This window comes from Loxodonta africana, chromosome 1, assembly GCF_030014295.1.
Source record: "Loxodonta africana isolate mLoxAfr1 chromosome 1, mLoxAfr1.hap2, whole genome shotgun sequence".
Lineage (NCBI taxonomy): Eukaryota > Metazoa > Chordata > Mammalia > Proboscidea > Elephantidae > Loxodonta > Loxodonta africana.
In genome coordinates this window covers 132,294,656-132,320,851 of record NC_087342.1, presented here as the reverse complement: position 1 = coordinate 132,320,851, position 26,196 = coordinate 132,294,656, and the positions used below count along the sequence as shown (strand labels likewise).

The following is a 26,196-nucleotide window of genomic DNA, read 5'->3' as shown; positions in this document are numbered from 1 at the left end:
CAAAAAAGGGTCTATGGATTCATCTGTTTAATATAGGGAAATAACATTTTGTCAATACTAGGCACCATAAAATGTAAACACAATTACTGTCATAAACCTGGATATACCTTCAAGAATTGAAAGTGGCTTTGTTGTAGTTACCCTGTTTGCATACAGTGCAGAGAAAGGTCTTCACGTTAGCACTATGTTTGTAAGAAGAGATCCAAATCATGAGAAAGACAGATAAAATTTGAATTCTTTAAACATTTGTCAAACTAAATTTATAGTAACATCCAGGTTTATCTTCCTTTCACTAGCCACGTTCCCTGTTAAGCACATCATCATAACAACAGCACAGTGAAGTGAATGATGAAATAAAAGAATTTTATACACTAGAAAACAGTGCTCAGTTATACATTACATTCTATTTATATGATTTAAACATTTGATCATACAGTACCTTCCTACAGGATTACTGGCTAATTTGGGGGTAGGGTTTTTACTGTTAGAGGTATTACTAACATGATAACTACTTCCCTTATATGCAAACATTAGAGCTATAATTTTATTGAGAGTAAAACTGATTATGCAAGTTGACTGAGCAGATTTCTCAAACGAATGTGGTTTAGGAAATCATGGGAAATATGAGCAAAGCTGCCCTTGACATAAGATGGTTTCTCAACCTGCTTTTCACCACATCAAATTTAATCAGTACAGACCAACACGGTCAATCAGGTAATTCTTAATATGAACGAATGGGAAAAAAAACATGTACATGAATAAACAGGGGAACTAGATGCATTTTAGCAAGGAATGTCAGATGGTAGTTCTGGATGAAACTTGTATTGCATTTTTCACTTCCAAAGTTGTGTGCTGAGAGTCTGACCCGATGAGCTTCCAGACCATCCTGCTGTTGTGCTGGGGGGCTGGCCAAAACCCACTGCAGGGTTTGCACTGTTGATACTCATGCCAGCCATTTGCTGATTCATCTGTGAAACATATAAAAGGCTTAGTTTAAGAGGCTTTTACTTCACTTTTAATTCTTACTTCTTTAGGTACAGTTAGACATTGTGTAACAAAGTTGCCCTATCTTATTAGCAGCTGTCTTTCATAGAAGTTCATTAATAGCAATGACTACGAGTATTTCTCATCAGTGTGAAAATTAGTCAAAGCACTGGGGTAGAATCAGACTACCATACAATTATTTCTCTACAGGAAGCAAAGAGCTACTTCTGTGTTATCTTCTTCAACTTTTTAGCGCTGTCATAAAGTGATCTCAATCGTACTATAGTTATTCACTTTCTAGGCTCAATGTCTTGTCTCCAAAGATTAATTAACCACACTGAAAAAAGGTACCAAAGCAATCTTTCAGTACAATGATCTGGGTACATGAGTATGTTATACAGAACAAGTCCGTTATTCTAACTTTCAACTATCCTAGGATATTGTGCTTTAACTACTAAGGATAAGGAAATTTTAGAAAATAAAATGCTTCAAAATTATTCCTATGATATGCATATGATAGATATTATTCTATCTTCATTAAAGTCTTAAAAGGCTTTATATACTTTATATTTTTAAAAATGGTCATAAAAACATACATTTTTTTGCTTACCTAACATCTAAATTTTTTATATACTATAAAATGTAAGATTTGCATATCTTTCTTTTCCTACAGTCAAGTATATATCTTAACCGTTTCCCTGTTCTTCACTTAACTTCTGAGATTGATAAGGAAATGTGAGACGATTTACCACAAAGTACAGAGCGGGTTCAAAACCTGTGCTTAGGGTTAGATTGTAGTCTTAATAAGGGTTAGATTGTAGTCTTAATAATAAAGTTCATTTAATTTGCAATTTTTCGAAGATACTACTAACGTTAACTATATCACTGATAAGGCGTGTCTGAAGGGTAGGTAACCTGAGCTGGGTGCACTTCAGCATACTGGCCACACCAAAGCTGTTACTGACATTTGGCCCTTATAATTTTTGAAGGAATATATTCCTTTAAATGGTGACAGCAGAAACAACTAGGGGCATTCATGGGATATACAGTCATTAGTAATTGCTGTAGACCATTCCCTGAATGTTCTCAAGGTAAAACAACTGGCCAAGACAAAGATTACAGAAACATTGGAAGAACATCAAACAGGAAATACCAAGGGAAGAGGAATCTAGAGCCTTCCTCTATAAAAAGTCAGAACAGCACTTAAAATGGATTTGCAAGAGGTTAATACTAAAATGTCCTCTTCGGGCTTTAAATTAACTCAGAAACAGGACTTTATAATATGAAGGGTATGTTTGAGGCAGATATTGACTTGTTCATACAGGAATTCTTAAACCAGTGGATATTCTTTTTAAACATGAAATAAGCATAGGATAAGTAAAAAAAGAAAAAACTTTATACAAAGGTTTGGAATAAAAAGAATCTTTACAAATCCATGGGTAGTAGTAGCCACATGACATAGAGAACAGCCTAGATTCCTCACAAAATAGTGCTTTGAGAATGAAGCTGAATTTTTTTTCTAAATGAGTGAAAGTTACAGAAAACCAGAACATGAGTATAGGTTTGTCTAAGTAGACTACGAATGTACCATACTATTATTGGGCTTTAAAGCTTAGTGCTAATTCAAAAGGTAGGAGAAAAGGAATTTTCAAGATACCCAAGATAATTTTAGCTGTTACAAATGGGGGACGTTCACCATTACAACTGTTACAATCTGAAATGAAAAATGGTTAACTTTTTTTTTTACATAATAAATATAGGGACAATCACAGATCATTTGTCTATTTGATAAAACTTCATTGTATCTGTAGAAAGTTTTGACCTTATACATTACCCCTACTTAGTTCTCTCTGCTAGTTCAGTAGACTTACATACAAATAACACCATTTAGAAAATAAATCTGGTTTGTGGTTTCTTTGATCTGGGAGAAGTTGGAGAGTAAATAATCCCTACCTGTGACAGGCTCCACTGGGGCTGCTGAGTTTGCGGCAGACCAAACTTACTCTGGGATGCACCCATCTGTCCCACCATTCCTCCTTGCGGCCCAGCAACATTTTGAGGAAGTGGCATCACACCAGTTTGTGCACTTCCCATAAACCCATTGGGCATGGGCATGCCCACCATCATGCTTGCACTCTGTCCCATTACGTTTCCCATAAGGCCAGGAGCTGCAGGCACAGGTACGCCCATTGATGGAAAACCTTGAAATGCAGGCGGTGCTTGTGAGGTAAATGGTATATTTGCAGGCCCCATAAACATACCTGCAACATAATCATGAACAGAAAATGGGATTATTACATACAGCTGTACTCACCTCTATAATCACAGCAAAAGGAGTTTTGTCTTTCTGAACTACCCAGAGCAAAAAATTTTAATTCTGTCTGGATGTTCCTACTGTTCAGATCAATCTAGCCCTCAGAGCTGGCTATTTCCAGAATGCAGACAAATCAACTATTAGCCTGAGCAAATTTAGGAAAAATAAATCTCACATAGTAGCCACACGATTCTGAAGACCAAACTAGGTAGCATGAGGTTACATGTTGTTTCTGCTGACTTTTACCACTATCAAATATACAAGTGAGAGCTGACTGTATCTGGCTTTAATGAAGCAGTTGGGTTGTCAGCTTATATATATGAAATGCAGCTCATTATTTTAGAGGAAACGGCCTGACAGATATTAAAACTGTGTTAACAATAAATCTTACAGTGCTAATATTAAAATTATAAAATATATTTCAAAGGTTTTTGGAACCATGTGATAATTCAGACTGCTTATTGTTTACCTACAGAGAAAATATCATACTGTACTCAAAGTTACAAACTTCACACAAATCAAATTTCAATAATTTTTCAAATTCATGTCCTCTAAGTTTGTGAAACTATTTAAGTGATACGTGAATAGCTTGTTAATTCTAAATGAATAAAGTTTTGTGAATCCTGTGTGTTTTTTAATTCTAAAGCTTCATTTGTTTTTTCGCTATGTAAATGGCAATAACAAAAGCACCCATTCCATAGAAAATACAGAGAAGAAATATAATTGCTACTTCGAGGATATACTTCTAGTAATGTCACTGCAATTCACTGAGAGTAGATTTCAGGAACAATCACCAGGAGTATTCTGCTGCTGAATGGTCCCTGTACCATACAGAGATAAGATGGAGTCTTTGGAGAGCTGTTTCTTTGTGGATTCTTCTGCTTTTGTAGTTTGCTCAGTGAATAGGTCAAGATCCCCCGGTGCTGTAGACAGGGGGGCAGCTGCTGGTACAGTGAGCGTCCCCTGAGAAAAACACCAAAAAACAAGCTGTCGAATTCCGCACAGTAAAGCATAGCTCATCCATTACTTAAGATCCAAATTAAAGTTATGAAACTGAACAGAAATCAAACAACTGAAGAAAGTAAAATGGTGACATTAAAGAGGATCATTCACAAATTTACATAAAACATCTAAGTTAAATGTTCAGTGTTTTCTTAATTTGAATTTGTTAATATAAAAGAGGTAGATCAAAGCTCTGTCATAATAGGCTGTGTTTACCTGCTAGGCAGATACTGCTTTCTTTCCTCACGTCCAGACCACACTGGGTTCAACAGCAGGCGTATGGACCTGAGATGCCCCAGCATCTCCCTCCCTCAGCGACTACAGCTGAGGGAATTGTATCCTTTGGGACAAAGAACATTTCTACAGTGACGCGGACTGCAAGAGGGTCCTGCCATGGCTGATGGAAAGGTTTTGGCTTTTTCAAAGCTGCATTGGGAGATTTTTATGAACTATGTTAAGACCAGTTTTAACCTCAACTTTAGAATGCTTCTAAATTTATCCAGGAATTAAGTACAATAAAAACCTCGACCACCTATACTATCAGCCATAACCTATCCTCCATTTTTTGGAGAAGAGAGCAGATGAATACAAATATACATGCAGATATTTAGTATAAAATTTTTTAGCTTAATCTCGTGTATCCTGCACACAGATGTACAATAATGATAATCTCACTTAATGATCTCTGCAGTCATTAAATAAGAATATTCATACTTGTTTTAAGCAGGGAAAAAGTTGCATAGCAATGCCCTTGAATAAAATGTATCCAGGCTAACAGTGAAGAGGCAGGAGGTCACAGAGGCTAAAAGCACATGGGCGCTGGAGCCAGCCTGTCTGGGCTAGAACCCTGGCTCCACCATTCACTGCACATGTGCCCTGTGATGTGTCACGTAACCTCACACTCTGTCTCTTCTAAAAAAACAGGGATAAAAAGATTATGACCTTACAGAGTTGCCTATGACCAAGAGAAGGGCTTTGCAGAACAGCAGGTCAGTGTTACATAACAAAGCAAAAATTTATGCTCAACAAGAGACTTCTCCAAAAGAGTAAAAAGAGAACTTAATCTCACAAGGGTCTAATCTCTAAAATTTATAGAAAACTTCAACACAACAACAAAAAAAAGGCAAATAATCCAATCAACAAATGGGCAAAGGAAATGAAGAGACACTTCACCAAAGAAAACATCCAGGCTGCTAACAAACATAAGAAAAAATGCTCATGATCATGCTAGTGATTAGAGGGATGCAAATTAAAACTACAATGTGATACCATCTCACTCCCGACATCACCAGCACTAATCAAAAAAAAAAAAAATAACAAATGCTGGCGAGGATGTGGGGAGACTGGAACTCTTATACACTGCTGGTGGGAATGTAAAATGGTACAACCACTATAGAAAATGGTATAGCGCTTCCTCAAAAAGCTAGAAATAGAAATACCATATGATCCAGCAATCCCACTCCTAGGTATATACCCTAAAGAACTAAGAGCCATGACATGAACAGACATATGCACACCCATGTTTACTGCAGCATTATTCCCAACAGCAAAAAGGTAGAAGCAACCTAAGTGCTCATCAACAGATGAACAAGTTAAACTGTAGTACATATACACACGATGGATTACTACACAATGACAAAGAATAACAACAAATTCATGAAACATCTCACAACATGGATGAATCTGGAGGGCACTATGCTGAGTAAAATAGTCAACCACAAAAAGACAAATACTATATGAGTCCACTTTTATAAAGTAAGAACAAAAGGTTTACACCTAGGAAAAGAAAAATAAAGACTCTTGGATGGTTACTAAGGACGGGAGGGGAAGGAAGGGAAAATTGCCAAAGAGGTAGTAGATATGAGTCAATACTGGTAAAGGGAAAGGCAATACACAATATGGGAGAAGTCAGCACAATGTGACCAAGGCAAGAGAGGACACTTTGAGATGAACACAGCAATAAAGAACTACGGTAGCTACTATACCATAGATAATCCTGCAACAATGGAACCAACAAACAATAATCTACAAATTGATACACAGATAGATATGCCAAGAGGTGAGGGAGGGACTAAAGGAACACACCCACCGGCAGACACAGGTTCAGAGGTGGAAATTTCTAAATACATGACTGTAAGTACTCTTCATATATTAATACAGACAATAGAGCACACAAGTGGCATAGTCAGGGAAACCTTTAGACATAACTAAACATCTCACGGGATGAAGTTCCCAGGATCGAAGGCAAAGGACTATAGACTCAGGGGATATCTGCATCAATTAGCACAACATAGTTCTTAAAGACAATGTTCTACATCCTACTTTGGTGAGTAGCATCTGGGATCTTAAAAGCTTGCAAGCAGCCATCTAAGATACAAATATTGGTCTCTTCTAGCGTGGAGCAGAGAGGGAAAAATACTGATTACCCAAGGGAGCAATCAGTCCAAAGGACTAATGGTCCACATGGACCACAGCCTACATAACCGTGAGACCAGAAGAGCTAGATGGTGCCCAGCTACCACTACTGACCGCTCTGACTGGGATTATGATAGAGGGTCCCGGACTAAGCAGGAGAAAAATGTAGAACAAATGATCAAATTCACAAAAAAGACCAGACTTACTGGTCTGACAGAGACCGGAGGAACCCCCAGATTACAGCCCCCAGACATAATTCTAACTCAGACTTGAAGCCACTACTGAGGTTCACCTTTCAGCCAAAGATTAGGCAGATCTATAAGACAAACAATAACACACGTGAGGAACCTGCTTATTAGATCAATCAAGTATACAAGATCAAACGGGCAACACCTCCCAGGAACAAAGACAAGGTGGGAGGGGACAGGAAAACTGGATGCAGGAACATGGTGAACCCAGGACAGAAAAGGGAAGGGAGAGAGTGCTGACACTATGTGGGATTACAGCCAATGTCATCAAACAATATGTACAAATTTTTGAATGAGAAACTAATTTGCTGTTAACTTTCACCTAAATCATAATTAAAAAAAAAAAAAGCTAATTCTGTTACAGGGGCGAATACAACTGTCACAATTTCAATCCAAAAACAATGTTCCAAAATTAGATGTGATTAAAACAATAAACTGTTATTCTGCCAGCTACTGATCAAAATGTACACAGTATGATGGCCAGACTAGCCCGTCATAAACCCAGGAAATACATGACCCCTCCCCTTGTCATGGTGCTAGTTACACTTAAGAGTTAAATGAAGTCTACATTATCCTATTTGCTGCTTTAATACTGAACAAAAGGTGAACTACACTGAAGCCTCAGACCAGGTGTCTAATTCTCCAAGCAGTTACAAAGCAACTTTCATATCCCAGTGGAATCTAAAGAAGTCTAGCAGATACAGCAGCCTCACTAGAATGCTAAACAAAAATAAATTGCTTTTTATACTCAGTTTGTCAGTTACTCTAAATATTTCTCTCTAAAGGCTACAATGCTAGAGTTAAGACAATTCTTTTATTGTCATATGCACGCTTGTGCCTGGACATATTCACAAGGTAGTTAATTAACTGAAACAAGTATAGCAACACTTAGTCCCTCTTTGTATGTGCTGGAGGAGGGGCAAAGCCATAGATACAAACACTAAAATTGTAGACAATTTTGAAAATGATCCATTAAAACCAATTCATAAGAAATCTATGTTTTCAATTCTAGTGGTAACTATACAATGATTATAATAATAGTAATAAAAACCCACTGCCACTGAGTTGATTCTGACTCACAGTCACCCGATAGTACAGAGCAGAACTGCCCCATAGGGTTTCCAAGGCTATAATCTTTATGGAAGCAGACGGTCATATCTTTCTCCTGTGGAGTGGCTGGTGGTTTTGAACTGCCAACCTTTTGGTTAGCGGCTGAGTGCTTTAACCACTGTGCCACCAGGGCTCCTAATAATAGTAATAAATGTGTAAAAAACATATGTAATTAGTCTCCTTAATAAGATACAGGCTCTTACTAAAGCGTTCCATCCAAACAATTCAGATTTGGGTCAGTTTTTCTAGAGAAAAAGATATATTTTTCCCTCAAAAATCATGTCATACTGAAACTAACTGGTTGTTTATATTTTTAAAGTATAAACTGAAAAAAGAATTTTTAAGTTGCATGCATTATTTAAATTCTTAAGGGTAACCTGTGTTCTGAAAGTTCATGTATTTCACCTTACTGAAATTTCACATATTAAAAGGGCAATTTGAAAACTCCTCACCATTAGTATTTTTAAACTTTTAGGTCCTAATCATTAAATTACTGCTCTAAGTAGTTAAAATAATTGCTTTTTTAAGAAAAAGGCAAGGTAAGTTTTAAGGTTAGCAAAACTATTTTCCGGAAAAGGAATCAATATTTTAAATAGAAAAATAAACTTTCTATGAACTAGGAAAAGAAATGAGCCCTGAATCTGCTAGAATTTCTAATTTTTGGTTTTCTTGCAAGCAGAAATTAACACAATCTAGGAAATGGTGCAATGGGGCAAACGGAACTACTGGTTTCCAGTCAATATTTACAAACAAAACCTACAATTTAAAAACCTCAAAAGTAAGTGACCTTGTTGATCTCAGGCAAGATTGAAGTAGTCTGAGTTTTTCCACTTGTTCATTCTAAACACTGTTGTTTATCCCCTGCCTAAAGATTTAGCAAACCTTTTCTGTAAAGGGCCAGATGGTGGACTATTGTGGGCCTACTGTCTCTGCTATAATGACTCTATTGTTTTTGTAGCTCAAAAACAGCCACAGACTATACATAAAAAAATGGGAATGATTGTGTTTCAATAAAACTTTATTTATGAAATCAAGCTGCAGGCTTAGTTTGCTGGTCCCTGGCCTAAAGAACAGGAGGCTTTCAAGTCAATGACTGCTCAGAAATGAAGTTTTCAAAATTGAAATTTCAAAACTCTTGAAAAAAGGAAATAAGCAGTGACCATGTATGACCACATTCTTATCACATACCTGAGCTGGAGGCATGACAGTCGTGGGTAAGGGATTAGAAATCATTGGCCCAAAGATGTCCAGATCATCATTCAGGGCTGGCATCGTGGTTGTGTTCCCATTGGTTACTGGTGCCTCGGCAGGGCCATCTGGAAAGACCATAGAAACTTGTTTTAAAGTAGAATCCCTTAAATTATTTGGAACATGGCATTATTTTAAAAATTAATATATGAATGGGATAAGTACAAAAGTTGATACAGTATGTTTCCCTTCTCTTCCAGGCCCTGATCCCTTTCCCACAGAAACCATTTCCGGTTTTGTTTACTCTCCCAGAATACTCTTTACTCACTCATTTTTACAAATATATCCAAACCTCCTCCTTTTTAACACATGGTATAACACTGTCCACATTATTCTGCATCCTTATTTTTAACAGTAATAGAAACTTTTAAGTGCTTCTTATGTACTAGGCACTGTTCTATGTACTTTACACATATTAAGTCATTTAATCCCTATAACCTTATGAAACAGACACTACTTTCTATGAGGTAAGTGACTGAGCTAGAATCAGACCATGCTCTTACAATAATGCCTCTCTATAAACATGTGTGTGTGCACACATGTGCACCTGTGTATTTTGGAGATCCTTCATATCATGTATACCTACTTTTTAAATAAATTTTAATAATTTAAAATATCTAAAATGTTGCATTTTAAAGTCACAAAATAAGGTAGAAGAAAACTGATAGGAAAAAAAACAACAACACTATTTAAACTGGTTCTATAGTAAGCAAAAGGAGCCCCGGTGCTGCAGTGGTTACATGCTCAGCTACTAACTGAAAGGTCAGCAGTTGGAACCCACCAGTCAGCTCTGCAGGGACAAAGATATAGCAGTCTGTTTGAGTAAAGAGTTACAGCCTTGGAAACCCTATGGGGCAGTTCTACTCTGTACAATACAGTCACTATGAGTTGGAATCGACTCAAGGACAGTGGGTTTGGTTTTGGGCTTTTTATAGCAAATAACCATACAACTCCAAGTAAACCCTTTCTTTATTCAAGGACGACCACCTTCAATGATGGCAGTACCAAGCCACCGAGCTCTACAGGGAAACGGACTCCAGTAGAGTTTTTAGTTTATATATTAAAAAAATGTTCTTAGTTTATATCTGCTTTTTACTTACATTAGGACAGAATTTACAAGGTGTATGTGGTGGGGTGGGAGTAGGGTGAAGGAGAGAGAGTTCTAGAGAACGGAACATCTCACACAGCTTGGTCTTCAGTGGCCAAAACCAAGTAATACTTTAGAGCACTGCAGCTTCAATCTCTTGGACCTTATATTCTACTTATCTTCTATTTTAACAATTTACAATCTTGCTTACTCTCTCTCTGACAGAACATCCATACACTCCTCGAAGGCAAGTCGGTCACCTGTAAAGCCTCTTCGGTATTAATAGGCCACCTTGGGACAGAGTAGGTACTCAAACATTTGACAAATTTAATGACATCAAGGACATCATCCATGAAGAAAACAAGAGGTCACTGAAGAGACAGGAAAGAAAGAAAAGACCAAGGTGGATGTCAGAGGAGACTCTGAAACTTGCTCTCGAATGTCAAGCAGTTAAAGCAAAAGGAAGAATTGATGAAGCAAAAGAACTGAACAGAAGATTTCAAAGGGCGGCTTGAGAAGACAAAGTAAAGTATTATAATGACATGTGCAAAGAGCTGGAAATGGAAAAAAGGGAAGAACACGCTCGGCATTTCTCAAACTGAAAGAATTGAAGAAAAAATTCAAGCCTCGAGTTGCAATAGTGAAGGATTCTATGGGGAAAATATTAAATGATGCAGGAAGCATCAAAAGAAGATGGAAGGAATACACAGAGTCATTATACCAAAAAGAATTAGTCGATATTCAACCATTTCAAGAGGTGGCATATGATCAGGAACTGATGGTACTACAGGAAGAAGTCCAAGCTGCTCTGAAGGCATTGGCGAAAAACAAGCCTCCAGTTAATTGATGGAATATCAATTGAGATGTTTCAACAAACAGATGCAGCACTGGAGGTGCTCACTTGTCTATGTCAAGAAATATGGAAGACAGCTTCCTGGCCTACTGACTAGAAGAGATCCATATTTATGCCTAGTCCCAAGAAAGGTGATCCAACCGAACGTGGAAATTATAGAACAATATCATTAGTATCACACGCAGGCAAAATTCTGCTGAAGATCATTCAAAAACAGCTGCAGCAGTATATTGACAGGGAACTGCCAGAAATTCAGGCTGGTTTCAGAAGAGGACGTGGAACCAGGGATATTATTGCTGATGTCAGATGGGTCCTGGCTGAAAGCAGAGAATACCAGAACGATGTTTACCTGTGTTTTATTGATTATGCAAAGGCATTTGACTGTGTGGATCATAACAAACTACGGAAAACACTTGGAAGAATGGGAATTCCAGAACACTTAATTGTGCTCATGAGGAACCTTTACATAGATCAAGAGGCAGTTGTTCGAACAGAACAAGGGGATACTGATTGGTTTAAAGTCAGGAAAGGTGTGCATCAGAGTTGTATTCTTTCACCATACCTATTTCATCTGTATGCTGAACAAATAATACGAGAAGCTGGACTATATGAAGAAGAACAGGGCATCAGGATTGGAGGAAGACTCATTAACAACCTGCGTTATGCAGATGACACAACCTTGCTTGCTGAAAGTGAAGAGGACTTGAAGCACTAATGAAGATCAAAGACCACACAACCTTCAGTATGGATTGCACCTCAACATAAAGAAAACAAAAATCCTCACAACTGGACCAATGAGCAACATCAAGATAAACGGAGAAAAGACTGAAGTTGTCAAGGATTTCATTTTACTTGGATCCACAATCAACAGCCATGGAAGCAGCAGTCAAGAAATCAAAAGACGCATTGCATTGGGCAAATCTGCTGCAAAGGACCTCTTGAAAGTGTTGGAGAGCAAAGATGTCACCTTGAAGACTAAGGTGTGCCTGACCAAAGCCATGGTATTTTCAATCGCATCATATGCATATGGAAGCTGGGCAATCAATAAGGAAGACCGAAGAAGAACTGACGCCTTTGAGTTGTAGTGTTGGTGAAGAATACTGAATATTCCATGGACTGCCAAAAAAAAATGAACAAATCTGTCTTGGAAGAAGTACAACCAGCATGCTCCTTAGAAGCAAGGATGGAGAGACTGCGTCTTACATACTTTGGACATGTTGTCAGGAGGGATCAGTCCCTGGAGAAGGATATCATGCTTGGCAGAGTACTGGGTGAGCGGAAAAGAGGAAGATCTTCAATGAGGTGGACTGACACAGTGGCCGCAACAATGAACTCAAGCATAACAATAACTGTGAGGATGGCTCAGGACCAGGCAGTGTTTCGTTCTGTTGTGCATAGGGTCGCTATGAGTCGGAACCAACTCGACGGCACCTAATAATCATAATAAGGAAGGTCTACCACTGGCTTGATATTTCTAGCACAATGCACAGAAATTCTATGTTTCTTCTCTTTTTCAAAGTATAACTATAGCGATTGCTATCTTTCAATTTCAGTGTCAAGCTTCAAAAAAAAAAAACCTAAAAAACCAAACCTGTTGCAGTAGAGTCGATTCCGACTCATAGAGACCCCATAGGATAGAGCAGAACTGCCCCATAGAGTTTCCAAGGAGCACCTGGTGTATTCGAACTGCTGACCTTTTGGTTAGCAGCAGGCATAGCTCTTAACCACTACAGCACCAGACTTAAGTTCAGTAAATCACAAAGGATTATCATTAATATTTACCATTAATATCAATGAATAAATGGTCACAAAATATTTTCTACTATTTAACTTGTAAAACAAGTGTCTGAAACCCAAATTAGCTTTATTTGGAAGATCTCAAGTGTGATTATATTTAAAATCATTTTCAGTGATACCATATTTTTGAAACTACAAAAAAGAAGTTAATATATTTACTGTGTATCTATATATGTTACATATATCATTTCTATATCAAGCACCATGGACAATTTTAAGGTGAGATAATCAAAGTGCATGAATTATTGCAAATTTATAATACATACAATTTGCAGCTTGTAACTGAGAATTTAGAATTATAAGCTAAGACACATCCATCAATTAAAAGAATTAAAATATGACTCAGATGAAATTTTTTTATTTCTAACCCTTTGAAATGGCAACATTTATTTTAAAGATGGACATCTTAAAATGATTATGATTTTATATGTATGTGTGTATACACACAATTTAAACCCACACACATACAATTTAAACTCACACACACACAATTTAAACTCACACACACACAATTTAAACCCACACACACAATTTAAACCCACACACACAAATTTAAACCCACAAACAAAAGCACATGTCCTCCAAAATAAAAACTACAACAAAAGAAACAAACAAAAAAAGCTGACAAATTAAGTATAAGCAACTATTTCCAGTTTTACAGTTAAAAATTTTTTTGTCCCTTTTTCAAGCAAGGGCAAACACTAAAAATGAGGACAAATTTATGAAAAAAACATAAGCACAAGAAAATACTATCATTATCTTAATTTTGTCAGTGAACTGACACGACAATCTAGTTTACAGAACACCTATGTGCCCAGGATGCACTGTGAGAACCACAAGGTTCACCTGCTACAGACAATCTGTTTTCATTACTTTCATGAACTGTACACCTTTCAGAAATTTTAAATCTATTCTAAATAGTACATTATATTCTACTCAGAATATTTATATTTTCAAATCTAAATCCTATTTGGCATCTGTTGTTGTAAGGTGCTGTCAAGTCAGTTCCAACTCACAGCAACCCTGTGTACAACACAGCGAAACACTGTGGGTCCTGTGTCATCCTCACAGTCATTATGCTGGAGCCTATCGTTGCAGCCACTGTGTCTGTCCATCTTTTTCACTGACCCTCTACCAAGCATGACGTCCTCCTCCAGGGATTGGCCCCTCTTGACAACATGTCCAAAGTAGATGAGACGAAGCCTTGCCAACCTTGTTTCTAATGAGCATTTGGTATCTAGTAGTACATTATCTAAGGCCTGGTGGTACAGTGTTTAAAGCACTCGGTTGCTAAACAAAAGGTCGGTCTTTCAAACTCACCCTTGTCCTTGGGAGATTTATAGCCTTGGAAACCCTATGGGGCAGTTCTACTCTGTCCTAGAGGGTCACTGTGAGTCAGAATTGACTCCATGGCAATGGGTTAATGAGTTCAATACTTTATCTAATCTGTAAAACAAAATACAACATATTATTTAGTTTTTTTAAGTCTTATTTTATCCTCACATCCATTAGGAGCGCGCATATGACTAGTGAAAACAATGTTGTTCTTCTTGTTAGCCACCATCGAGTTGTGACCCCAGGCACAACAGGATCGGACTGTTGTGATCCAGAGGGCTTTCGCTGGCTGATTTTTCAGAAGTAGATCACCTGGCCTTTCTTCCTAGTTCACCTTAGGTCTAGACGCTCCAATAAAACCGGTTCAGCATCAGAGCAGCACACAAGGCTCCACTGACAGAGGAGTGGCGGCTAAGCTTGTGGCGCCTTGGCTTGGAACTGAACCTGGGTCTGCAGCATGAAGGGCAAGAATCCTACCACAAAGCACTACTGCCCCCAGTTAAAAGGAAAAAATGCTTGTTTTGTGCAAGGCCTGAAAAAATGCATATGTATATACACACGTACACACCTATGTGTATTCATCTAATCTTTATAAAAATGCTGAGTTGTTACTGTTAGCTGCTGTTGGGTCAGCCCCCCCATTCCTGGTGACCCCATGCAAAACGGAATAAAATGCTGCCTGGTACTGAGCCATACCCATGATCGGTTGAGGATCAGACCACTGTGCTCAACAGGATTTTCGTTGGCTGATTTTGGGGAGATTGCCAGGCCTTTCTTCTTAGCCTTAGTCTGGAAGCTCCGCTGAAACCTGGTGAGCATCACAGCAACATACACACCTTGACTGAGGCTGGGTAGTGGCCACGCATGAGGTGCAGGGCTGGGAATTAAACCACCACTACCCCCAATCATGGTATGAATCAGGTACTATTAATCATCCCCTTTTACAGATGGCACAGAAAGTAACAAACTTGTCCAGTGTCACAGAACTAAAGCAATAAAGTTGTAACCTTATTCATTTTTTATTATAAAAGCAACACATCCTTGTAAAAGATTCAAACCATGCAAAAATGAATTAAAAATCTCCTACTATGCATTTTCTATGCTTATAAACATACGCTTAAAACAACCTATATAGGATCACACAAAAATGGTTTTCTTTACATAACGTTGCATGTGCGTGCATGCGTGCAGAGTGGGGCAGGAGGGGGTTGCATTCTATGGCATCGTATGGACCTATAAGCTGGAAACCCTGGTGGCACAGTGGTTAAGAGCTACGGCTGCTAACCAAAAGGTTGGCAGTTCAAATTCACCCGGTGCTCCTTGGAAACTGTATGGGGCAGCTCTACTTTGTCCTATAGGGTCACTATGAGTCGGAATCAACTCAACGGCAACGGGTTTGGTTTTCTGGTTTATAGTAAGTTACTCAGTCCTTTATTAATGAATATTTAGTTTCCAGATTCTCACCATTACAAAAACAGAACAATGTACATGCAAGCTCCTTAATACGAAGTTTCCACACCTTTCCTTCACTGCAAGGAACCTGACTTTCGTTTTTACCATCACACTATGAATAGCTCTCTTCTCTCATTCCTTTTTTTTTTTTTTTTTTTTTAATTTTTATTTTTTAAACTGACCTCTTGAAATGTCAAGCAATAGCAAACACTAAAAATAGGACAAATTTCTGACAAAAATTTGGGCTCTCTTTGTAATGACCTGCCATGGTTAATGGAGCTGTCATGAAAGTCAACTCACAATGTAAGTCTGAGGGGCTTTGAAATCCTTCAGAATGAGACAGTGGAAATACCTTCTTCCAAGCCCGATCAAGGCCTTTTTCTGCTTCATAGGGTCCAGCCTCATGATGGGCACAGGCGACTCTTCTGTGCTCTCACACCCACAATATGTCTACCTTCTTTTCTCTCTACCCTAGTCTTCTCCCGACATGATCCATTAACAATGGCTTCTGGATTTCACCCACATCAATTTTCCTTGTTACAACAAAAGCTAAGCATCTGCATAACTGCTGAAAGGCAAATCCTTACACAGATGAAAACTTAGCCTTTTAAGTTCAGTAAAGACAGTCCCCAAAGTTTTAAAATATTTCATAAGTATTCTCAGTAAGTTTCAATATTTGCTACTTTTACTTATTAAATTTGGCTTGCTAAAAACATTAAAAAAAATTTTTTTCCATTCATTTTGAAGGTCCTGTAAAGTCATCATACAGGCAGACCCCAGGTGTAAATGTCTGACTTACAAACAACTCATACTTAAGAATGAACTGCCATGACGCCTACTGTATTAAAATTGAGTTAAACAGTTCACAATAACGAATGCACACACTACTTTGTGCCACTCATGAAAGCATGTTTAAGGTGTTTTAGTGTATTTGGAAGTGTTTCTTAACAGTTTTATATGCATAGTAGGGTAAACTATATACTATCTACTAAGATAATATTCAACTAACTGATGTTAAATAAGAACCCTATGTACCTGTTCTGACTTACCTATAAATTCAACTTAAAGACAGACTTAGGAATGGATCTCATTCGTAACCTGGGGACTGCCTGTATATAATATGGTGTTTGCACAGTGTCCAAGCCACATAGGGCATCTCCTTCCATTACCTCCAGTAACAGAAACTAGGGCACAGACAGAGTCAAAGACGTGCTCACTGTCACTCACCTCATTAGGTAGAAAAACCTGCACTAGAACAGTCTACTGATTCCTATGTTAGCACTCTTTTCTTTAGACCACATTTCTCCAGAAGCCATTTAATTTGTACCCAATTACAAAGGAATTGCTTAAAATTTTGAAAATAAAAACTAGCTCTTAGTTTACAGTTATTTGTACTGAGTTAGAGAAGCAGTGACACAAACAGTCCAAACCTCATTCAGTGTCACACCACACTTATGACTCTCCCACTCCACTTCTCTTACACAAAGCCCAGCATCTCCTCAATTTCCAGTGAGGGACACAGGCTGACATGGTCATCAATGAGCACAGTAGGCTGAGAGAAGCAAATATGGGATATAATTAACTCTGGGTCAACAAAAAACATTTTACCCGTCACAGGGCACATCCTTTTGATCAAGGGCTCAATAACAGCACTGTCTAAGCAACAGAATGCCAAGATGTTGAAAACATACAGCTTTTTAGATAAATAAAAATTAGGAGGAATACGGCTTATTCAAATTAAATAGTTTAAACAGTGTAAATCACCATAATCTAAGAAAAAATATTTTAATCGGCATGACACACACACACACACACGCGCGCGCACACACACACACACACACACACACACACCCCTCTCAATAACCCAATAAAATGAGCAATCCAGACAAATGGGAACCCTCTCTTCCAGGGTGGAAGGAACCTCCGACCAACCCACACAGTGGCTGTCTGTAAAAACAACTCATCAGAATTCACCACGAACATGTACCTCAGTGTGGTGTTCCTTGCTTGGTGGGAGTAGCTAGAAGCAGGAGGCAGCAGCCCCCTTTAATCAGTAATGCAGAAACAATGGTTGGTGGACAATAAAAATAATGGGAGATTCAGAGTACAAGGAAAGCCTAAGGCAAACGGAAGAAATTTGGCTGGGGATAACATCATAAAGAATGATAATGAAGCACAAAAGACCCCTTGAAAAGGCAATGAGCAAACAAAAGAAATAAGGACAGCACAATAAAATGAAAAAGGGATTTCAACCTTAAAGGCAAGGCATCAAACTTATAGTTAGTAAGCTGTAGATAACTATTTTCTTTCTACATGTTGCCTTAGGATGCCAGGTTAGCATTTTATTTGGGAAATGTTTTAAACAACACACATAGCAGAAATGCTACCATATACCAGAAAAGGTTAAAATGTTTTGATTTTGAGCTAAAGGAAAAAACGTGTTAACATCAGTGCACATCTGACATGAACATCCGGCATACCAGCATGCATTTACTGGCCTAATTCACATGATGACACTGATGGATGCTTACAAAGAAGGTAACATTTCAAATATGACAAAGTCTTGAAGGCTAGTCTCTATCATCTAGAAATCCTCAATATGGTAAGTGAGCCTGCTGATCCTATTAACTGTGGCTATACCATAACTCATCTGACACCAATAATCCAAATAAAAAAATAATTAATTTTTTTAATACCATAACTCATCTGATACCAATAATCCAAATAAGCAAAAGGGTAAGCAGTATATATGCCTAGTGTCTTCCTCTTTGCCCTTTCCAAGTGTCTTTGAATGATAATTATAAGCCAAAAACAAAGAAGAATACTTACATTTTCACACACTTTTTAAAAGCTCATATTTATTTAAGGTGTATATGACAGATATTCTGCTGTGAAGATTAAACTGAAATACTCCACATCGCCTCTGAAGGAGAGATTATTTCAAGAGAGTTTATGCAGTACACCTAGGATTTCAACAGAGGTCTGGCTGGTACACCTTGAAAACTGAACTGCTAAACCAGTTTTCCTGGTGGCCTATCACCCCTAAAAGCACCTATTGGGGAGCGGCCGCCTTTAATATCCAACCCGGGCACAGTACTTGGTCCCAGCTTCCCTTCTGAGTGAATGAATGAATGAAGGCTGAGCCCAGCTCCACTGCAGGCTGCACCACCCATTTGTCAGTCAGGCCTGCTGCCTTTACCTCCCAAGTGCTTCTCTAATCCAGGAGCTGCTAAGTGGCAGCCTTCCCAAGTGCTTTATCCTTTTTTATTTTTTAAATGGCATTTGAGTGCAATTAGATGGGACATTCTCCCGGTATGCTACAGGCTTCTCTACTCAATACTGGCACCACTGTCACAGCCCAGAACCCTTGCCCAGTTCCTGGTGCCATCATGAAGAGAGAGTGCAGCTGCCTCCCCACTAGTATTCCTGGCCTAAGTCCTTCTTCTGCAGACCTGCCTCCCTCACACCGCTGCCAGATTTTCTTTTTACAGTATCAATCTTTAAATGTCAAATTCTCTTAAACAAGTCTATTGGCTCCCACATGCCTACAAGGTCACATCCTTGGAGGATCACACAAGCCCCTTCCTTCTGTGTCTCCCAAGCAACCTTCCCGATCTTTACGCCTTGCTACCCTACCCGCCACCTTCCACTCTCCTTACCCTCTAGTCTAATCACACCCAACTCTCTACCACTGTATATGCCAGGGCTTTCGTGACTTTACAGACGCCTTTCCTTTTGCCTGTAGCAAAACTCCTGTTTGCTTGTCTTTAAAGGCCCACCTCGCTTTCTTGATAAGGCCTTTCTTCTAAGGAAAATTAATCTCTCATTTGTGCCTCTGAAGCATTTGGCTCAAATATAACTACATGCATTACATTTTAATATATCATTTTTATCTCTTTGCCTCCCTGTAAGCTGCCTAAGGGCACATATCGTGCCTTATTACCTTTCCACTTCAAGACTGAATTTAAAGCTTGGCACAAAGCAAACGTTCAATCAGTGACTGATGAACTTAAATGCTTTCTAAACACAAATTATGGATTTCTTAGAGACAGCACAGCCATGGTGGAGAACAATTTTGAGGTGACCCCACTTTTGTTCTGATAAAAAGTGAAATAATGACACTATTTTGAACAGTACCAATGACCTCCTGGTTACACATCCCCCTTGAGTCCTCGCCCTACTTTACCATCACCACATTTAACCCTAGCTGATCCCTTTTCCTTGAAAATCCTGCCTTGCTATGTAGGACCACATACTTCTGGAAGACTCTGCATCCACTGCTGTTGATAACCTTTTCTGGTTCCACTTCCTCTCCATTTTCACGGCTACGGCTTTCATATTACTGCTTGCCTAGGATATCACAACTGCTTCCTGACAGGAATGCCTACACCAGGCTTCCTTTCTCCAGTTCACAGTGAGGCTGGAGGACACATTTCTGTATCAGTGTCTCCAGAATTCCTCTGACCACAGCTTGGTACATCATTGCTGCCACAGTACCACACATGACTAGTTACACATGGGTCAGTCACCTCCGCTAACCTGAACAATCACCTCCTTGGCTAGAACCACATCTTACTCTCCTACAGATCTGTTCCCAGTGTGCTATCAAAAGCTGTCTGCTAAATGATAAGATGCAGATGGCTTTTAAAGCATAAGATGTTCTACAAAGGTAAGGCACTAATATCTGTATATGCCTATTTTTTCCAACTGCTATTTGCTCTATAAAGGACTTCTATAACCCATTAGATTTTACTTGAAATAAGTCTGCACTACAATAAAAATTATATTTGCTCCTCCTCTGGCTAGCAGCAGAAAGAAAATTAATCTTTGAATTGAGGAAAATACAATCTAAATCGGGAATCTTATTATTATTTCAGATTTCAAACTGAATTCTTGTAACCTAGTCTCTTACATAATCCCATCTCTTCCCTCAGCGATAATTCTCTGTCTCCCAGTTTCCAGACTGCACTCTTACCCCCAACTTGCACTACTGTACACACACACACAGCCGCATTTTCTGGTATTTACTAGAGTTCCATGAACTCTGCTGGTGCTCAATAAATATTAATTGAATTCATTCTTTACTTGAATGTCAAGAGGCATTAGCTGGTCATAATCTATTTGCACAAATAAAAAAAAGTCAAAGAGCAACATGAGATTTTATGCATTACTAATCTAGTTTAAGTCAGATAAGAATGTGATAAGTAAATGGTTTTTATGTTTTTCATTACCGTTTTTGACTGAGTGTGAACATTCAGCCTTGAGTACATTCTTGCTACAATGAAAGCTGCCAAGTCTAATTCTTCATCGGTAACTACTGAGGCGTCATCCTAAGAAGGAATTTAAAGTGGAAATGGCATGGATTACATAAGGCTGTTTCCCTAAAATGCGGTGAGGCTGTCCTTATCAGTAAACATTCTTCTTAAAGCTTTATAAATTTCCATGTTATCCCTTTTATTTTCTACTCAAGAAGCCACTTGAAGCTTTTTCCTTAATAAAAATGTTATTTGAAATTCGTTTGTCTTAAAACACATGGCTTGCTTTATTAAACAAAATAACAAACTCCCATGTATCTTACTTTGAATACTGAAGTTTCAAAAAAATAGGTACCTGAGAGTAAGTGGAGCAATTTAAAAAATAATTTTTCTTATTGCTAAATAGTTGGTACTTTGGCTGACTTACTTAAAATGACAGAAAACCAAAACACTGAACCAGCTGCCGTAGAGTCGATTCCACCTTAAATAAGCTGATCTGAATCCTCTTGCTGTTTTCCCCCCTTTACAAGCCCCTATCACGATGACAGCCACTGTGTTAGATGAGAGAAATCTAATTCTGTGCATTCCTAGAATCTGGCCTATTTTTAAGCATGGGATTCCCTTATGAATAAGTACTAAAATGCTGTGTAAAGGGAAGCCTAAATGTTCAAAAGTGGAGACAAACTAGATTTCTTTGAGGCCTCCCAATTTCGTTTGAAAACTCAGTTCTTTCGTTGTTGTTCAGTACCATCAAGTCGGTTCTTTCTCATAGTGACCCTATGCACAACAGAGCGAAACACTGCAGGGTCCTACGCCATCCTCACAATCGTTGTTATGCTTGAGCCCATTGTTGCTATCACTGTGTCAATCCATCTCCTTAAAGGTCTTCCTCTCTTTTGCTGACACTTCACTTTACCAAGCATAATGTCCTTCACCAGGAACTCGTCCCTCCTGATAATATGTCCAAAGTATATGAGACAAATTCTCACCATCTTTGCTTCTAATGAGCATTCTAGCTGTACTTCTTCCACGAGAGTTTTGTTCATTCTTCTAGCAGTCCATGGTATATATTCAGTATTTTTTGCCAACGCCATAATTCAAAGACATAAATCCTAAATTCTTCTGTGGTCTTTCTTCTTCACTGTCCAGATTTCACATGTATATGAGGTGAATGGCTTGGGTCAGGTGCACCATAGTCCTTAAAGTGACATCTTTGCTTTTGAACACTTTAAAGAGGGGTCTTGCAGCAGATTTGCCCAATCCAATACTTCTTGTCTGTCATTTGACTTCTTGTCTGGTGCTTCTATGGGCATTTATTGTGGATCCAAGTAAAATGAAATCCTTGACAACTTCAATATTTTCTCCATTTATCATGGTGTTACTTATTGGTCCAGTTGTAAGGATTTTTGTTTTCTTTATATTGAAGTGTTGTAATCCACACTGAAGGCTGTGGTCTTTGATATTCATCATTTAAGTTCTTTCACATCCTCTTCACTTTCAGCAAGCAAAGTTGTGTCATTTGCATATCACAGGTTGTTAATGAGTCTTCCGCCAATCCTGATTCCCCGTTCTTCATATACCCCAGCTTCTCAGATTATTTGTTCAGCATACAGATTTAATAAGTATGGTGAAAGGATACAACCCTGACACACACCTTTCTTGACTTTAAACCACACAATATCCCATTGTTCTGTTTGAATGACTGCCTCTTGATTTATGTATAGGTTCCTCATAAGCACAAATTAAGTGTTCTGGAATTCCATTCTTCACAATGTTATCCATAATTTGTAATGACCCACACAGTTGAATGCCTTTGCACCGTCAATAAAATATATGTAAACATCTTTCTGGTACTCTCTGCTTTCAGCCAAGATCATCTGACATTAGCAATGATACCCCTTGATCCACAATCTCTTCTGAATCCAGCTTGAATTTCTGGCAGTTCCCTGTCAATGTACTGCTACAGCCACTTTTGAATGATCTTCAGCGAAATTTTACTTGGGTGTGACATTAATGATATTGTTTGATAACTTCCACATTCTGTTGTATCACCTTTCTTTGGAATGGACACAAATATGGATCTCTTCCAATTGGTCAGCCAGGTAACTGTGTTCCAAATTTCTCGGCAAGGACAAGTGGTCATATCCAGCGATGCTTTAATGGAAGTATCTCAACTGATACTTCCTCAATTCCTGGACCCTTGTTTTTTGCCAATACCCTCAGCGTACCCTGGACCCCTTCCTTCAGGGTACCTGAATATATGCTACCACCTGATATGGCCGAATGTCAACCAATTCTTTTTGATACAGGGACTATGTGTTTTCCTTCCACCTTCTTTTGATGCTTCCTGTGTCATTTAATATTTTCCCTATAGAATCCTTTAATATTGCAACTCAAGGCTTGAATTTTTTCTTTACTTCTTTCAGCTTGAGAAATGTCGAGTGTTCTTCCCTTCTGGTTTTCTATCTTCAGGTCTTTGCACATTTCCTTATACTTTTTCTTCTCGAGCCACTCTTTGAAATTTTCTGTTCAACTGTTTTATTTCATCATTTCTACTGTTTGCTTTAGCTACTCAACATTTAAGACCAGGTTTCAGAGTTTCTTCTGGCATCCCTTTTGGGCTTTTCTTTCTTTTCCTGTCTTTTTAATGACCTTTTGCTTTCTCCAAGTATGATTGTCCTTCCAAAATTCTTCTGGTCTTCGATCATTAGTGTTCAATGTGTCAGATCTATTCTTGCTCTAAATTCAGGTGGGATACACTCAAGGTCATACACTGGCCGCCAGGGACTTGTTCTAATTTTCTTCAACTTCAACTTCAACTTGCATAGCACCAATTGATGGCCTGCTCCACAGTTCGCCCCGGCCTTGTACTGACTGATAACATTCAGCTCTTCCATTATCTCTTTCCACAGATGTAGTCAATTTGATCCCTGCATATTCCATCTGGCGAGATCCAGTTTATGTTGGTGAATAAAGGTATCTGGAATGAGAGGTGAAGCCAAGATGGTGGAATAGACAGACGCTTCTGGCAAGCCCTCTTTACAACAAAGACCCGAAAAAACAAGTGAAACGAGTATATTTATGACAAGCTAGGAGCCCTGAACATCAAAGACAAGCTTAGAAAACAAACTGAGGGGCAGGGGGAGGAAGAGATGGTTCAAGAGTGGAGAGGAGTTGCCAGACCTGAATCGCAGGGAGCCCTTAGGGACCATTCCCCAAAGCGGCAGCAGTGGGCTGATACTAGTGTTCGGCCGTAGTTTCCTCAGGGAGAAGCAGCCAGCCCCGCAGCCTACTCACACCTCTGGAACCAGAGAATAACAGTGCCCTCTGCAAAAGATACGTACTTGCGTATATTTTACTGTGCCACCGCCCCCCCTACCCACCAAGCCGGCTACAGTGGCTGACTTCCCTGGGTCTGAGATAGGCCCTGTTGAGCACCTAGAGCCATCCTCCTGGCCTTGGAGAAGGAAAAAATTGAAATTGGGGGAAAAGATAATTTGCCAGCTCCATTAACCGGGGTTGCTCAGGACAGAAGCAGCTCCTGTCCAGGCATAAACAGTCTGTGGACTTCGAGTACTTTTCCCCTCTGCATGGACCTGTGTGGGCCTATTTCAGGAGAATAGGCCCTTGTTGGCAGACTCCAGCTGTTTCAGCTGTGCAGCGGAGAGGTGGATGTTTGACATTGCTTTGCTTATTAAACAGGGTCCTCACCTATGCACATGAGGGGCCTAAGGACTGGTAGTTCCACTCAGGTCACCCAACCACCGGCAACAGGGGTCCAAGGATAACTGGTACCTCCCAGTTCTTACAATGAATACCATTGGATGACCACGGTCCGTCTTCAGAACCCACCCACCTGTATACTCTAGGGAACGGGGACACACTTTCCTCAGAGTCACGTGAGGGACGATTCTTAGCCCCCTGCCTTGTTCAGAGTGTGACCCCCTGCTGCAACCAGATACCCGTACCTACACCAATAACCCCTGCCCGTCTAAGACTGTAGGACAGAGCTTGTACCACACACTTGATGATCAGCTACCTGGACACCTGAGCTGAATTCATACAAGAAAAGTGAATGGACACCTAGACTGATACACCTGATAACACTTCCAGCCACCTGGGGACATGAAGTCAGAGCTCCAAAGGCAAAAATAATCAGGCTAGCTCACTCCAGCAACCCACTGGGGCATATCAAAACAGAACAAGGCAAGAAACTACAACACAGTAAGCAAACATAAAATAAACTAATACAATAACTTATAGATGGCTCGGAGGCAACAGCTGATATAAAATCACATAAAGAAACAGACTATGATCGGCTCAACAAGCTCTCAGAACAAAGAATCCAGGGATCTTCTGGATGAAAGTACCTGCCTGGAATTACCAGAGGCAGAATAATACAAAAGATTAATATACAGAACCCTTCAAGACATCAGGAAGGAATATGAGGCAATAGGCAGAACAAGCCAAGGAACACACACATAACTGAAGAAATTAAAAAGATTATTCAGGAACATAATGAAAAATTTAATAAGCTGGAAAAGTCCATAGACAGCAATCAGAAATTCAAAAGATTAACCATAAAATTACAGAACTAGACAACTCAATAGAAAGTCAGAGAGGCAGAATTTCTGAACTTGATAAAGCAGTTGGCACTAATATATTTGAAGAAAAATCAGATAAAAGAATTAAAAAAAAATGAAGAAACATTAAGAATCATGTGGGACTCTATCAAGAGAAATAACCTACGAGTGATTGGAGTACCAAAACAGGGAGGGATAACAGAAGATAGAGAGAGAATTGTTGAAGATTTGTTGGCAGAAAACTTCCATGATATCATGAAAGATGAGAAGATATCTATCCAAGATGCTCATCGAACTCCACAGAAGGTAATGTTAAAAGAAAGTCACCAAGACATTATCAAACATGCCAAAACCAAAGATAAAGAGAGAATTTTAAGAGCAGCTAGAGATAAAGGAAAAGTCACCTACAAAGGAGAGTCAATAATAATAAGCTCGGGCTACTCGGCAGAAACCATGCAGGCAAGAAGGTAATGGGATGACTTATATAAAAAATTGAAGGAAAAAACTTGCCAG

At 38.9% G+C, this 26,196-nt stretch overlaps 1 protein-coding gene across 5 annotated transcripts in view; it reads right to left on the bottom strand.

Moving 5' to 3' along the window:
• Positions 1–10: 10 nt before the first annotated feature.
• Positions 11–26,196, bottom strand: part of SMAP1 (small ArfGAP 1) — a 205,276-nt gene continuing 179,090 nt past the window's right edge. For all 5 annotated transcript variants that reach the window (XM_064287895.1, XM_064287900.1, XM_003404401.4 and 2 more), the window contains 4 exons: positions 9,262–9,389; positions 4,093–4,261; positions 2,938–3,245; positions 11–968 (listed from right to left, as the gene is read on the bottom strand). In XM_064287895.1, the coding sequence (XP_064143965.1) occupies positions 834–968; positions 2,938–3,245; positions 4,093–4,261; positions 9,262–9,389 (740 nt within the window). In that variant the 3' untranslated portion in view covers positions 11–833. The remainder of the gene's footprint in view (positions 969–2,937; positions 3,246–4,092; positions 4,262–9,261; positions 9,390–26,196) is intronic.